This window comes from Rhincodon typus, chromosome 47 (assembly GCF_021869965.1).
Source record: "Rhincodon typus isolate 14 chromosome 47, sRhiTyp1.1, whole genome shotgun sequence".
In the NCBI taxonomy this organism is placed as follows: Eukaryota; Metazoa; Chordata; class Chondrichthyes; order Orectolobiformes; family Rhincodontidae; genus Rhincodon; species Rhincodon typus.
The window spans coordinates 4,849,432-4,863,621 of record NC_063378.1 but is presented as its reverse complement, the minus strand read 5'-3'; the positions used below and the strand labels follow the sequence as shown (position 1 = coordinate 4,863,621).

The following is a 14,190-nucleotide window of genomic DNA, read 5'->3' as shown; positions in this document are numbered from 1 at the left end:
CAATGCATGGTGAAGTCAGTCAGAAACATTGTACACATGTGTGATGGTACCATGCTGCGCAGTGAACTCAGTTGGAACAAATCATACACATGTATGATGGTGCCACAATGCTTGGACATCTCAATCGGAAACACTTGTACAAGTTTGTAGGCTGGTACTGGCTCTGGGAATTTCTTTTCCTACATATTCTGATTACATCAATGATCACTCATCAATGGCACTCTGTGGATTATACCCTTTCGCTTCATAGAATAAGGGTTGTTTACTGTGAGCCCTCAGTTGCAACAGAATTGTATTCAGCCACCATCTGTAACATCCTGGCCCTGTACGTCCCATGCTCCATTGTGATCAAGCCAGGAAATTGAACCTGGTTCAATGAAGACTACACAAGGGTATTCCAGGAGCAACACCCAATGGAGTTATAGAGTCATACAGTACATTTGGCCTAACTCGTCCATGCAGACCAGATTTCCTAAACTGAACTAGTGCCATTTTCGTGCATTTGGCCCTCTGGTCCTATCCTAACCATGTACCTGTCCAAGTGTCTTTTTAATGTTGTAATTGTACCTACCTTTACCACTTCCTCTGACAGCTCATTTTATATTCCCACCAACCTCTGTGTGAAAAAGTTACCCCTTAGGTCCCTTTTAAATCTCTCCTTTCTCACCTTAAAATTATGACCTCTAGTTTTGAGCTCCCCTACCCCGGGGAAAACTACGTTGGTTATTCACCGTATTCATGCCCCTCATGATTTTACAAACCTCTATAAAGCCAGCCCTCAGCCTCCTACACTCTGGGGAGAGAAGTTCCACCTTATACAGCTCCTCCTATAACTCAAACCCTCCAGTCTCAGTAACATCCTTGTAGATCGTTTTTGCTCTCTTTCCAGTTTAATAACATCCTTCCTGTAGCAGGGTGACCAGAATTGTACACAATGCTTCAAATGTGGCTTTACTAATATCTTGTACAGCCATAACATGACATCCCAACTCCTGTAATCAATGCTCTGACTAATGAAGGCAAGTATGCCAAAAATCTTCTTCGCCACCCTGTCCATCTGTATGCCACTTTCAAGGGGCAATTTTAGAACATAGAACATAGAACATAGAACAGTACAGCACAGTACAGGCCCTTCGGCCCACGATGTTGTGCCGAAATTTTACCCTAAACCTAAGGTCTATCTAACCTCTACCGCTACCTTATACTATCATCCATATGCCTATCCAACAGTCGCTTAAATGCCCCTAATGAGGCCGACTCCACTACCTTTTCCGGCAATGCATTCCACGCCCCTACCACTCTCTGAGTAAAGAACCTACCTCTGACATCTCCCCGATATCTACCTCCTTTCACTGTAAAACTATGTCCCCTCGTAAAAGCAACCTCCACCCTAGGAAAAAGTCTCTGGCTGTCTACTCTATCTATACCTCTGATCATTTTGTACACCTCTAACAAGTCAGGTGGGCAGGTTGGCATCTCTGTTCGACAACACTCCCCAAGACCCTACCATTAACTATAGGTCGTGCCCTGGTTTGCCTCACCAAAATGCAACATCTTGCCTTCACCTGAATTCAGCTCCATCTACTATTCCTTGGCCTGCTGGTCCAGTCGATCAAGATCTTGTACTCTTAAATAATCTTCTTTGCTGCTCACTATACCACCAATTTTCATGTTATTCGCAAGCTTATTAACGATGCCTCCAATGGTATCATCCAAATTGCTTATATAAGTAACGAACAACAGTGGACTCACCTTGCAGCATATCACTGGTCATAGGCCTCCAGTCTGAATAACAAACCTGAACCACTACATTTTGTCTCTTACCGTCAAACCAATTTTGTATCCAGGATCCCGTGTGATCTCAAAGCTCAGCAGATCTAGCAGCATCTGTGAAGAAAAATTAGAATTTACGTTTTGAGTCCGGTAACCCTTCCTCAGAACTGTTCTGAGGCAGGGTCACCAGACCTTAAGACATAAACTCTGATCTTTCCTTAACGGATGCTGCCAGACCTGCTGAACTTTTCCAGCAACTTCTGTTTTTGCTCCTGATTTACAGCATCCGCGGTTCTTTCGGTTTCCATATGATCTAGCCTTACTAACAATGTGCAAAATTGTTCAGATATGTCTTGTGTACAAGAAGCAGGACAAATCCTACCTGGCTAATTACCTGCTATCAGCATACTAACAAGCATTGACAATGTCATGGAAGTTGTTATTGACAGTTCTAGCAAATGGAAGATAGTCAGCAATAACCCACTCATTGATGCATCATTTGAGTTCCACCAAGCCTTGTCCTAAATGCCACAGAGATTGTGGTGGAGAGCTGCCTTCTTGAGGTGCTTCAGTCTTTTGAATGTAAGGGCACCCACAATGCTGTTAGGAAGGAAGTTCCAGGATTTTGACCCAGCAACAGTGAAGGAACAGCCAATTCCAAGTCAGGATGGTGTGTGGCTTGGAGGGATGTTTTAGGTGATGTTGTTTCCATGCATCTGCACCCTTGTGCTTCTAGTGGTAGAAGACGTTTGAAATGTGCTGCTTAAGGAACCTTGGTAAGTTACTGCAGTGCATCTTATCGATGGTACACATTACTGGTGGTGTTGGAGGAAGAGACTGTTTGTGAATGGGGTGCCAGTCAAGGAGTCTGCTTTGTCCTGAATCGTGGACTGACGCATGAGGAGAGATTAATCTTGGGTGTTGAGGAACATTTTGAACCAAGAGATGAAGTGTGATGGAAACAATTAGGATCAGAATGCTCCACTTTAGGACCAATCCTTCTGGCAGAGTGGACTATCAGTGTAGAGTGATCTGTTATTCACCAGGTACAGGAATGGGGGTGGGGTAGTGAAATCATCTCAGAAGATGAGCAGAGATCACAGAGATTAAAGAGTGACCAGGCCTTTGAAAGCCAGCAGGGGAATTTTAAACTTGAAGCCTCACTGGACCAACAAATTTTTTGAGGCAAGTGCATGGGTATGTAGCTGCTCAAGTGTGCAGTTGTACAAAATGATTAAAGAGGTTATATTCTGCATAATAAACAACCTAAATATAACAGCTACATGCATACTGAACATCAGAGTCTGTGTATGTCTGTGGGCACTAGAGTGGTGGTTGCATAGGCCATTGGATGCAATAGGAGATTGGCACCAGAGTTTTAGAACATAGAAGATAGGAGCAAACCACTCGGCTCTTCGAATCTGCTCCACCATTTAGTATGATCATGGCTGATTGTCCAACTCAAGCTCCTGTTCCCACTTTTCCCCCATATATTTTGATCACTTTAGCCCCAAGTGCTATCTCCAACTTCTTCTTTAAATCATACAATGTTTTGGCCTTGACTGCTTTCTGTGAGAGAACTCCACAGATTCACTACTCCCTGGGTGAAGAAATATCACCTCATCTCAACCACAAATGGTTCACCCTGTATCCTTAGAGTGTGAGTCCCTGGCTCTGGTCTCTCTGACCATCAGGAACTGAAAACAAAAAAATGCTGGAAATCACAGCAGGTCAGGTAGCATCCACGGAGAGGAAGCAAGCTAACATTTCGAGTCTGGATGATTCTTCATCAGAGCTGACATGAAGTGTGGAGGGGGCAGCATTTATGCAATGTTGGGTGTGTGAACTGCTGGGGGAGAAAGGGTGTTGATAGTTAGATTAATTTTTTTTTAAATTTATTCATTTGTGGGATATGTGCATTTCTGGTTGGCCAGCATTATTGCCTGTCTCTAGTTGTCCTCGAGATGGTGGTGGTGAGCTGCCTTCTTTAACTGTTGCAGTCCACCTGCTGTGGGTTGACCCACAATGCCATTAGGGAGGGAATTCTAGGATTTTGACCCAGTGTACAATAGAGGAATGGCGATATATTTCCAAGGCAGGGTGGTGAGTGGCTTGGAGGGGAACTTGCAGGTAGTGGTGTTCCCATGTATCTGCTTGCCCTTCTAGATGGAAGTGGTCATGGGTTTGGAAGATGCTGTCTGAGGATCTTTGGTGAATTTCTACAGTGCAACGTGGAGATAGTGCACACTGGTACTACTGAGCGTTGCTAATGGAAGGAGTGGATGTTTGTGGATATAGTGCCAATCAAGCGGGGGCTGCTTTGTCCTGGATGGCGTCAAGCTTCTTGAATGTCGTTGGAGCTGCACTCATCCAGGCAAGTGGAGAGTATTCCATCACACTCCTAATTGGTGCCTTGTATATGGTGGACAGGGATTGGGATGTGAGAATGGGAGAACAATGGTGTGTCCAACAGCCAAACTGTAGTGAAAAGACAGTACACTGGAGTGGGAGGGAGCAGAGAGAGGGTGATGGAGAATGTAACAAGTAAAGCTAAAAGAAAAGAAAGGAATGGTTTAACACAGTGTGGAGCTGGAGGAACACAGCAGGTCAGGCAGCATCAAAGGAGTGGGAAAGGTGATATTTCAGGTCGGGACCCTTCTTCAGAAGTAGGGGGAGGGGGAAGGAAGCTATGAAATAAATAGAGAGAGGAGGGGTGGGGCTGGGGAAAGTAGGTTGGATGTTGATAGGTGAGTGAAGGTAGGCAGTGGTGGGGATTGGTTGGTGAGATGGGTGGAGTTGATAGGTGGGAGAGAAGATGGATAGGTTGTGTCAGGCCTAGGAGGCGGGGATGAGAGGGAGGGTTGGTCATGTATGAGGTCAGGTTTGTGGGGGGAGATTTTGAAACTAGTAAAGTCCACATTGAGACCATTGGGCTGTAGGTTCCCAAGGCGGAATTTGAGGTGCTGCTCCTTCAGTTTCCGGGTGGCGTCATTATGACACTGGAAAAGGCCAAGGATGGACATGCCGTCCAGGGAGTGGGAGGGGGACTTGAAATGGTTGGGGACTGGAAGGTGTTGTCATTTGTTGCAAACAGAGCACAGGTGCTCGACAAAGTGGTCTCCAAGTCTCTGCTTGGTCTCACTGATGTAGAGGAGGCCACATCAGGAGCAGCAGATGCAATAGACCACATTAGCAGATGTGCAGGTGAACATCTGTCTGATGTGGAAGGTGTTTTTGGTTCCTTGGATGGAGGTGAGGGGGGAGGTGTAAGGGCAGGTGTAGCACTTCCTGCGGTTGCAGGGAAAGGTGCCAGGGGTGATGGGGCTAGTGGCAAGTGTGGAGTGGACGAGAGAGTCAAGGAGAGAGTGAGCCCTACAGAAGGCAGATAGGGGTGGGGAGTGGAATATACCCTTGGTTGTGGGGTCAGATTGCAGGCGGAAGTGCGGAGAATGATATGTTGAATCCAGAGGTTAGTGGGGTGATACGTGAGGACAACGGGGATTCTGTCTTTGTTTTTGTTACTGGGAGGGGATGTGAGGGTAGAGGCGTGAGAAATGCAAGAGATGCAGTTGAGAGCATTTTTGACCACTGAAGGGGGGAAGTTGCGGTCCTTGAAATAAAAGGACACCTGGGATGTTCGGGAGTGGAACGCCCCATCTCGGGAGTAGACGTCGCGGAGACAGTGGAATTGGGAGTCAGGGATCGCATTCTTGCAGGAAGGTGCTTGAGAGGATGTGTAGTCTAGGTAGAGGAGGTAGTCTAGGCCTAGGCTACGTCCTGTATCTAGACTACACCTGTTGTTCCTCCAGTTTGTGCTGTGATTCACAGGAACACTGCAGCATGCCGAGGACAGACAAGTGGGCATGCGAGCACGACACTGTGTTAAAATGACTAGGGAAGGGAAGATCGGGGTCATGCTTGCACATGGACAGGAGAATTGGATTGGAGAAGCCAAACTCAGACTTGGTGGCCACTTTGCAGACTGGAGGTGTTCTGCAAAGCAGTCACCCAATCTAGACCGCTCTCCATGACTCCCTTGTCTGCTCCACACTCCCCACCAGCCGCACCACCCCCGTCACTTTTCCCTGTAACCGCAGGAAGTGCTACACCTGCCCCTACACCTCCCCCCTCACCACCATCCAAGGCCCCAAGAAATCCTTCCACATTAAACAGATGTTCATCTGCACATCTGCTAATGTGGTATATTGTATCCACTGTTCCCGATGTGGCCTCCTCTACATCGGGGAAACAAAGCAAAGGCTTGGAGACTGCTTTGTGGAGCACCTACGCTCGGTTCGCGACAAACGACTGCACCTCCCAGTCGCGAACCACTTCAACTCCCCCTCCCACTCCTTGGACGACATGTCCATCCTGGGCCTCCTGCAGTGCCACCACGATGCCACCCGAAGGTAGCAGGAACAGCACCTCATATTTCGCTTGGGAACCCTGCAGCCCAATGGTATCCATGTGGACTACACAAGCTTCAAAATCTCCCTACGCCCGACCTCATCCCAAAATCAGCCCAGCTCGTCCCTGCCTCCCTGACCTGTTCGTCTTTTCTCCCACCTATCTGCTCCTCCCACCTCAACCCTCACCCCCACCTCCTACCTACCTACCTCATCCCCACCTCCTTTACATGTCAGTCTTCCCTTGATTGACCAGCCCCAACCCTAACTCCCCATCTACACTAACCTTTACTAGCTCCATCCCCACCTCCTTGACCTGTCCGTCTCCTCTCCGTCTATCTGCTCTTTTATCCACCTTCCATCTGCCTCCCCCTCTCTATTTATTTCAGAATCCCCTTCCCCTCCCCCATTTCTGAAGAAGGGTCCAGACCCGAAACGTCAGCTTTCCTGCTCCTCTGATGCTGCCTGGCCTGCTGTGTTCATCCAGTTCTACACCTTGTTATTTCACCCAATCTAAGTTTGGCTTTTCCAATCCAATTCTCTGTCCATGTGCAAGCATAACTCCAACCTTCCCATAACTGAGCATTTTAACACAGCATCCTGCTCGCGTGCCCTCTTGTCTGTCCTCAGCATGCTGCAGTGCTCCAGTGAATCACAGCACAAACTTGAGGAACAATCTCTCATCTTCAAACTCAACCTCTGGACGGAATATTGAATTCAACACTTTCAGATTGTGAACTCAGCCCCATTCCTTCCTTTTCTTTAACCTTAACTTGCTACGTTCTCTGTCACCATGTCCTCTCTCCCATCCAGTGGGACCGTCTGTTCTTCCCAGTCTGTCAGTTAGATACACCATTGTTCTGCCATTCTCAAATTCTGATCACTTAATCTGAACAGACATCATCCTTTCTCTCTGAGAACTCCATCTCCCCACTATTGTATAAATTCTGTCCCCTCCATGCTTCACATCAACTTTGATGAAGGGTGATCTAGACTCAAAACATTAGCTTACTCTTTCTCCATAGATGCTGCCTGACCCAGTGTGATTTCCAGCATTTTTTGTTGACAGTACCGATTCCAGCATCTGCAGTAATTTGCTTCGGTCATCGGGGACATCCGTCCAGTGTCCACCTTGTCCAGTCTTGTTCGAATTATATTGGCTTCTATCAGACTCCTCCCTTATTCTTCTCAACTTTAGGCAAACAAGATCTTAATCAATTCAACCTCTCGCTCATGCCAGTCTTGCCATCCCAAGAATGCACTCAAAATTTCTAAGCACACAAAAGTTGGGATGTTGGGCAGGAATGAATCATTTTGCTTCAGTCCTGAGGCAACAAATGAGTTTCAGCAATTGATTAACTGAGGCAGAGTCAACACGTAGATATTTCCCAATCTACCTGTTGTGATTGGAACCTAGGCATCAGGGACATTACCACTGTGTTACAAGAGTCAGCAGGACGGTCTACGTATCAAACTGAAGATGATATACATTAAATAGGAAATTGATGAAACTACAAAGGTCCAGCAAATGAAGTCTAGAAAATAACATGATCTTATGTCCCATTTCATTTACAGATCCAGTTTATAATGTCACTGTATCGGCCAACAATTCGAAACCAGTGGAAACCATTGACACCGTTTTACTAACTTGTCATGCCTCGGGCTTTGTGCAGTCACAAAAATGGCTGAAAAATAACCGAAATATCAAGTATAGTTCCAGAACGCTACTTTCTTCAGACAATGTCACCCTGACTATAGTCAACGTGAGCAGAAATGATTCAGGAATATATCAATGCCGAGCCAGCAAAAGTTTTAGTAGCGATTCCGGGCATAGCATCCTGCAAATTAATTGTAAGTACACAGGGAGCTTAAAGCATTCTTTTACATTTAATGTGAGTGATTGTCTTAGCTGTACAGAAATCACAGAATTTCTTGATTCTTTATTTTACAGATGGACCAGAGACTGTCTTTATCGCACCCCGAGGGCCAATTCAAGTTGAAGTGGGAAAAATGCTTACCTTACATTGTTCTGCTGTATCAGTCCCGCCTGCTGCATATCAATGATACAATGGTAGTCGACTTCTAAACACAGGACAAACTTATAACATTGACTCATTGAGTTTGAATAACAGTGGGAATTATACTTGTCAGGCTAAAAACATCATTAACATGGAAAGCCAAAACATTACTGTACAAGTGATTGTCCAAGGTAAATAAAGGATTCACTACAAGTTTCAATGCAATTGAAACTTGCAAAAATGCAATTACAACACCGCTATGCTTTACACTTTAAATCCTTACCTACATTATGTTTCCAAAATTAACAACAAACGAATCATCATTTAGGTTTTTAGAATGTAATATAATCCAAAGGATGTTTGACTTTTGAGATTGAATGAGGTCTTACCCTTAGATGAGGGGTCTGCCTTAATAGGAGAGATTGAGCAGTTGAGGTCTATACTTACTAGAGTTCAGAAGAATGAGAGGAGATCTACTTAAGGTACATAACACGCTAAAAGGAGATTGACAAAGTAGACATCGGGAGATGTTTCCTCATGTGGGGCAATCGAGAATGAGAAGTCATAGTTTTAGGGTAAGGGGTGGTAGATTTAAAACAAAGATGAGGAATTACTTCTCTGAAAGGATTGTGAATCTCTGGAATACTGCAGTGGACGCCAGAACATTGAGTAAATTTAAGTTGCAGATTGACCAATTGTTTGTTAGAAATGGCTTGAAGCGTGATGGAGAGCAGACAAGAAAGTGGAGTTGAGGCTAAGGTTATATTAAATGGTAGTGCAGGCCCGAGGTGCTTAATAGCACACCTCTGCTCCTAGTTGGTATGTTCTAAAGAAATTAAAAGTAATTAGTACTTTGTTTGATGATTTAGTTTTTATTTTTAGTCTCATCTATTGCAACAGATAAAGTTTAAATCAGCTTTGAGAATAACTTTGCTTGGCTCCTTTCTAAAGCAAGCCATACTGTCCTGAGAGATAAGGAAATTCCAAGTCAGATCTCAGTTAGCATATTATCCAGGTGTATGTAAGACTGTAAGGCCATAAAAAATAGAACAGGAGTTGGCCATCTGGCCCCTTGAGCCTGATCTGCCATTCAATAGGATCATGGCCGATCTCACATTCCTCACATCCACTTTCCTGCCCTTTTCCCCATAACCCTCGATTCCCTGGCTGATCAAGAATCTATCTATCTCAGCTTTAAATGTACACAATGACTCTGCCCTCACAGCTCTTTGTGGCAAAGAGTTTCAAAGACTTACAACCCTCTAATAGAAGAAATTCTTCCTCATCTGAGTCTTAAATTGATGCTCTTTATACTGAGACTAGACTTAGACTCTCCAATGAAGGGAAACATCCTCTCAGCATTTGCCTTGTCACGTCCCTTAAGAATCTAATATGTTTCAATGAGATCATCTCTCATTCTTTTAAACATCAGTGAGTAGAGTCCCAACCTGTTTAACCTTTGCTCATAAAACAATTCCTTCAAACCGGGAATCGTCCTAGTGAACTTTCTCTCAACTGCTTCCAAAGAAATGATCTCTTTCCTTAAATAAGGGGACCAAACCATCTCACAGTGCACTGGATGTGGTCTCCCCAATGTCTTGTATAGTTGCAGGAAGACTTCTCTACTCTTTGCTCCAACCCCTTTGAAATAAGGGCCAACATTCCATTAGCCTACTTGATTACCTGCTGCCTCTGTATGCTAGCTTTCTGTGTTTCATGCACTAGACTCCCAACTCCTTTTGTGTTGCAGCTTTCTGCAGTTCTTTCCCATTTCAATAATATTGGATTGTATTGATCTCCCTTCCAAAATGAACAACTTTGCACTTTCCCACATTGTACTCCATTTGACAACTTATTGCTTTTCAATATTTTTCTGTAAATAGTTTGTGTCCCTCTTGCAACCAGCCTTTCCACATATTTTTATGTCATTTGGCTGCAGTACATTCATTTCCTTCCTCCAAGCCATTAATATATATTGTAAACAGTTGCAGTCCCAGCATTGATCCCTGTGGAACCCTATTGCTCTTGGGTCATGAACCTGCAAAAGAACCTTTTATCTCCACTTGCTGTTTCTTGCCGATTAGCCAATTACCTACCCATGCCAATATGCCACACCCAGCACGGTGGGCTCTTATTTTATGATTTAATCTTTTGTGAGGTACCTTGTAAACACCTTCTGTAATCCAAATACAATACATCTACTATGTTCCCTCTATCCACTCTTTTTGTGACTTTCTTGAAAAATTGTAGTAAGTTATTTACACACAATTTCTTTTCCATGAAACCATGTGGAATCTGCTTGATTAGGTTATGACTTCCCAAATACTCCTTTGTTACTTCCTTAGTAATTGATTTCAACATTTTTCAGCAATAGATATTTGGCTAGTCAACCTGAAGTTACCCACTATTTCCTCCTTCCCTTTTTGAATGCAGGTGTCTCATTGGCATTTTCCAGTCCTCTGGTAGTTCTCCAAAATCCAATGATGTTTTTGGAAAATTACCACCAATGCATCCATTATCTCTGTAGCTACTTCTTTTAGGTTCCTAGGATGCAAGTCCCAAGGCCAGAGGACTTATCTGCACCTAGATCCATTAGTTTGTTTTGTACTACTTCCTTAGTGATGGTGATAGTATTTAATTCCTCCCCTGTATTCTCTAGTATTAATGGTATGTTCAAAATATCTTCAACCCTAAAGTCTGATTTTGGTTAACTCCTTTGCCATTTCTTGTTGCCCAAAGCCATCTCCCCAGATTCATTTTCTAAAGGGCCCATGTTCACTTTCACTCTTGCTCCCTTTTTAATATTTAAAGAAGTTCTTATTGTCAGTTTTTATATTTCTCATTAGTTTGCCTTTGTAGATTATTTTCTCTGTTTTTCTCACCTTTTCAGTCCACCTTTGCTGGAACCTAAATTTAGCTTAGTCTTTGAGGCTATCACTGACTTTAGCCTGCTTATATAATTTTCATTCGTCTGAATATTCTCCTTAACTTCCTTGGTTAGCCACGGTTGCCTTATCCCTTTCTTAGAATCTTTCCTCCTTACTGGGATGTATTTTTGTTGAGAGCCATGAATTACCTCCTTAAATGCTGGCCATTGCTTGCTTACTGTCATTCCTGCTAATTTATCTAACCAGATCACTCTAACTAACTCTATCCTCACTTCTTTATAATTTCCTTTATTTAAGATGGTATGATTAGTATGTCTGCAGCTGAAACTAAGATTGGTGGTATAGTGGACAGTGAAGCAGTTCATCTGGGGATGCAGACTGATCGTGATCAATTGGGCCAGTGGACTGACAAATGGTAAATGGAGTTGAATGTAGGTAAATGCAAAGTGTTGTATTTTGGTAAGACAAACTAGGGTAGGACTTACACAGTCAATGGTAGAGCCTTGGGGAGTGTTATAGAACAAAGATATCTAGGGGTACAGGTTAATAGCACCTTGAAATTGAAGTCAAAGGTAAAAGGGGCAGTGAAGAAGGCTTTCGGCATGCTAGCTTTCATCAGTCCGAGCATTGAGTATAGGAGTTAGGACGTGTTACTGCAGCTGCACAAGACCTTGGTGAGGCCACATTTGGAGTACTGTGTGCACTTCTGGTCGCCCCACTATAGAAAGGATATTATTAAACTAGAAAGAGTGCAGAAAAGATTTATTAGGATGCTACCTGGTCTGGATGGTTTGAGTTAGTAGGAGAGGTTGGATAGGCCGGGACTTTTTTCACCGGAGCATAGGAGACTGAGGGAGACCTTACAGAGGTATATAAAGTCATGAGATTTTTGAGAAGATTTGTAGCTCGGGTTGTGGATAAGATTGTCGACATGCTCACCAAGCTGGTGGGTTTTATTGCAGACATTTTGTCACCCTGGTAAGTAACATCGTCAGTGCGCCTCCGGTTGGTGTACTGTCCTGCTTGTTATTTATATGCCTTTTAAAAAGAATGGGTACCTAAAAAGATAGACCACAACCAATCAAACTAATGTAATATACAAAATAACATGCAAGGACTGTGAGAAACATTACATAGGCTAAACTGGAAGAAAACTGACAATAAGGATATACGAACACCAAGTAGCCACCAAGAGACATGACCAATTCTCATTGGTCTCAATACACATGGACAAAGAAGGACACAAATTTGACTGGGACAACACATCCATAATAGCACAAGCCAAACAGAGGCATGCCTGGGAATTCCTGGAGGCGTGGCATTCCAACAGGAACTCTATCAACAAACACATTGAACTGGACCTGATATACAAACCATTGGAAGTGATGCCAACCAGTCCAGCAAACCAAGGCATATAAATAACAAACGGGATAGAACACCAACGCTTCATCGGAGGTGCACAGAAGATGTTACCTAGCAGGGTGTCGAAATGCCTGCAATCAAACACACTGGTTCAGTGAGCAAGTCTACAATCTCAAAATCATGGGACGCATAGATAAGGTAGATAGCCGACAGATTTCCCCCATGGTAGTCGAGTCTAAAAATAGAGGCCAAAGGTTTAAGTTGAGAGGGGAGAGATACAAAAGTGTCCAGAGAGGCACGCTTTTCACACAAAGGGTGGTGAGTGTCGAGAATGGGCTGCCAGATTTAGTGCTGGAAGTGAATTTTGTCATTTAAGAAACATTTGGACTGGTACATGAATGGGATAAGTATGGAGGAATAGGGACCAAACACATGCAAATGGGATTAGTTTAAATTGTGAAAACTGGGCAGCATGAGCAAGTTGGGCTGAAGGGCGTGTTTCCATGCTGAAGACTTCTATGACTCTAAGTTGATCACAATTGTTTCCAACCCAAATTTTTCACTCTTGAACTGGATATTAAATTCTATCATTTTATGATCACTACTTCAATGGAGATGTTTTACTCTGACGTCATTGATTAAGCCTGCCTCATTACTCATTACAAGATCCAAGATTTCCTGCTCTCTCGTTGTGCCCATGCTCCAGGAAACTATCCCTAATGCACCCGATGATTTCATGTTCATGGCTACCGTCTCCAGTTTGGACAACCAAATCAACAATAAAGAAACCTATCCTTATTACTGTATTCTTTTTACATTCTCCTATTAATTGTTGATTTTCCCACAGACTGGCTATTGTTTAGGGGTCTGGACTCTACTCCTATCAATGTCTCTTCCCCTTTTCTTTTATCTCTGCCTAAGTAGACTTTTCATCATCTGAGCCTAGGTCATCTTTCACAACTGTCCTCATTTCGTTTCTTATTAACAGAATTACTCCATCACCCTGACCAACTCTTCTGTCTCTCTTAACGTTTAAATATCCCTGAGTGTTAAGTTCCCAGTTTTGATCTCCTTGTAACCACATTTCTGTAATGGCTATGAGATCATATTCATTTACCTCAATTTACACTATCAGTTCATCTATCTTATTCTGAATGCATTATGGTACAAAGATTTTAAATTTGTTCTATTTTCAAATCTCCTTACACCTTTATAGTTGCTTGATACAATATGACATTCACACATTCTGTCCCTTCCTTCTATTTTCTTATAATAATCCGCCCCATCAATAACCAGCAATGGTTAGTGGGCAGCACGGTGGCTCAGTGGTTAGCACTGCTGCCTCACAGCACCAGGGACCTGGGCTTGATTCCACCCTCAGGCGACTGTCTGTGTGGAGTTTGCACATTCTCCCTGTGTCTGCATGGGTTTCCTCCGGGTGCTCCGGTTTCCTCCCACAGTCCAAAGATGTGCAGGTTAGGTAGATTGGCCATGCTGAATTGCCCGCAGTGTTCAGGAATATGTAACTGAGGTGGGTTACAGGTGGACGGGTATGGATGGGATGCTCTGAGGGTCAGTGTGGACTTGTTGGGCTGAAGGGCCTGTTTCCACACTGTAGGGATTCTATGATAACCTGCAATCCTACATTCTCCTTTCCCTTTGATTTTAGAGCTTTCCATGCAACTGAGCTCCCATCCCCAACTATTTATTTTAAAGTCCTATCTACAGCCCCAGTTAGGACTG

General features: G+C 43.8%; 1 protein-coding gene across 2 annotated transcripts in view; it reads left to right on the top strand.

The window, feature by feature from the left end:
- LOC125487967 (carcinoembryonic antigen-related cell adhesion molecule 5-like) overlaps positions 1-8,383 on the top strand; it is a 13,075-nt gene extending 4,692 nt beyond the window's left edge. For both annotated transcript variants that reach the window (XM_048620695.1, XM_048620694.1), the window contains exons 3-4: positions 7,755-8,030; positions 8,131-8,383. In XM_048620695.1, coding sequence (XP_048476652.1) covers positions 7,755-8,030; positions 8,131-8,243 — 389 coding nt within the window. In that variant the 3' untranslated portion in view covers positions 8,244-8,383. The remainder of the gene's footprint in view (positions 1-7,754; positions 8,031-8,130) is intronic.
- Positions 8,384-14,190: the final 5,807 nt, after the last annotated feature.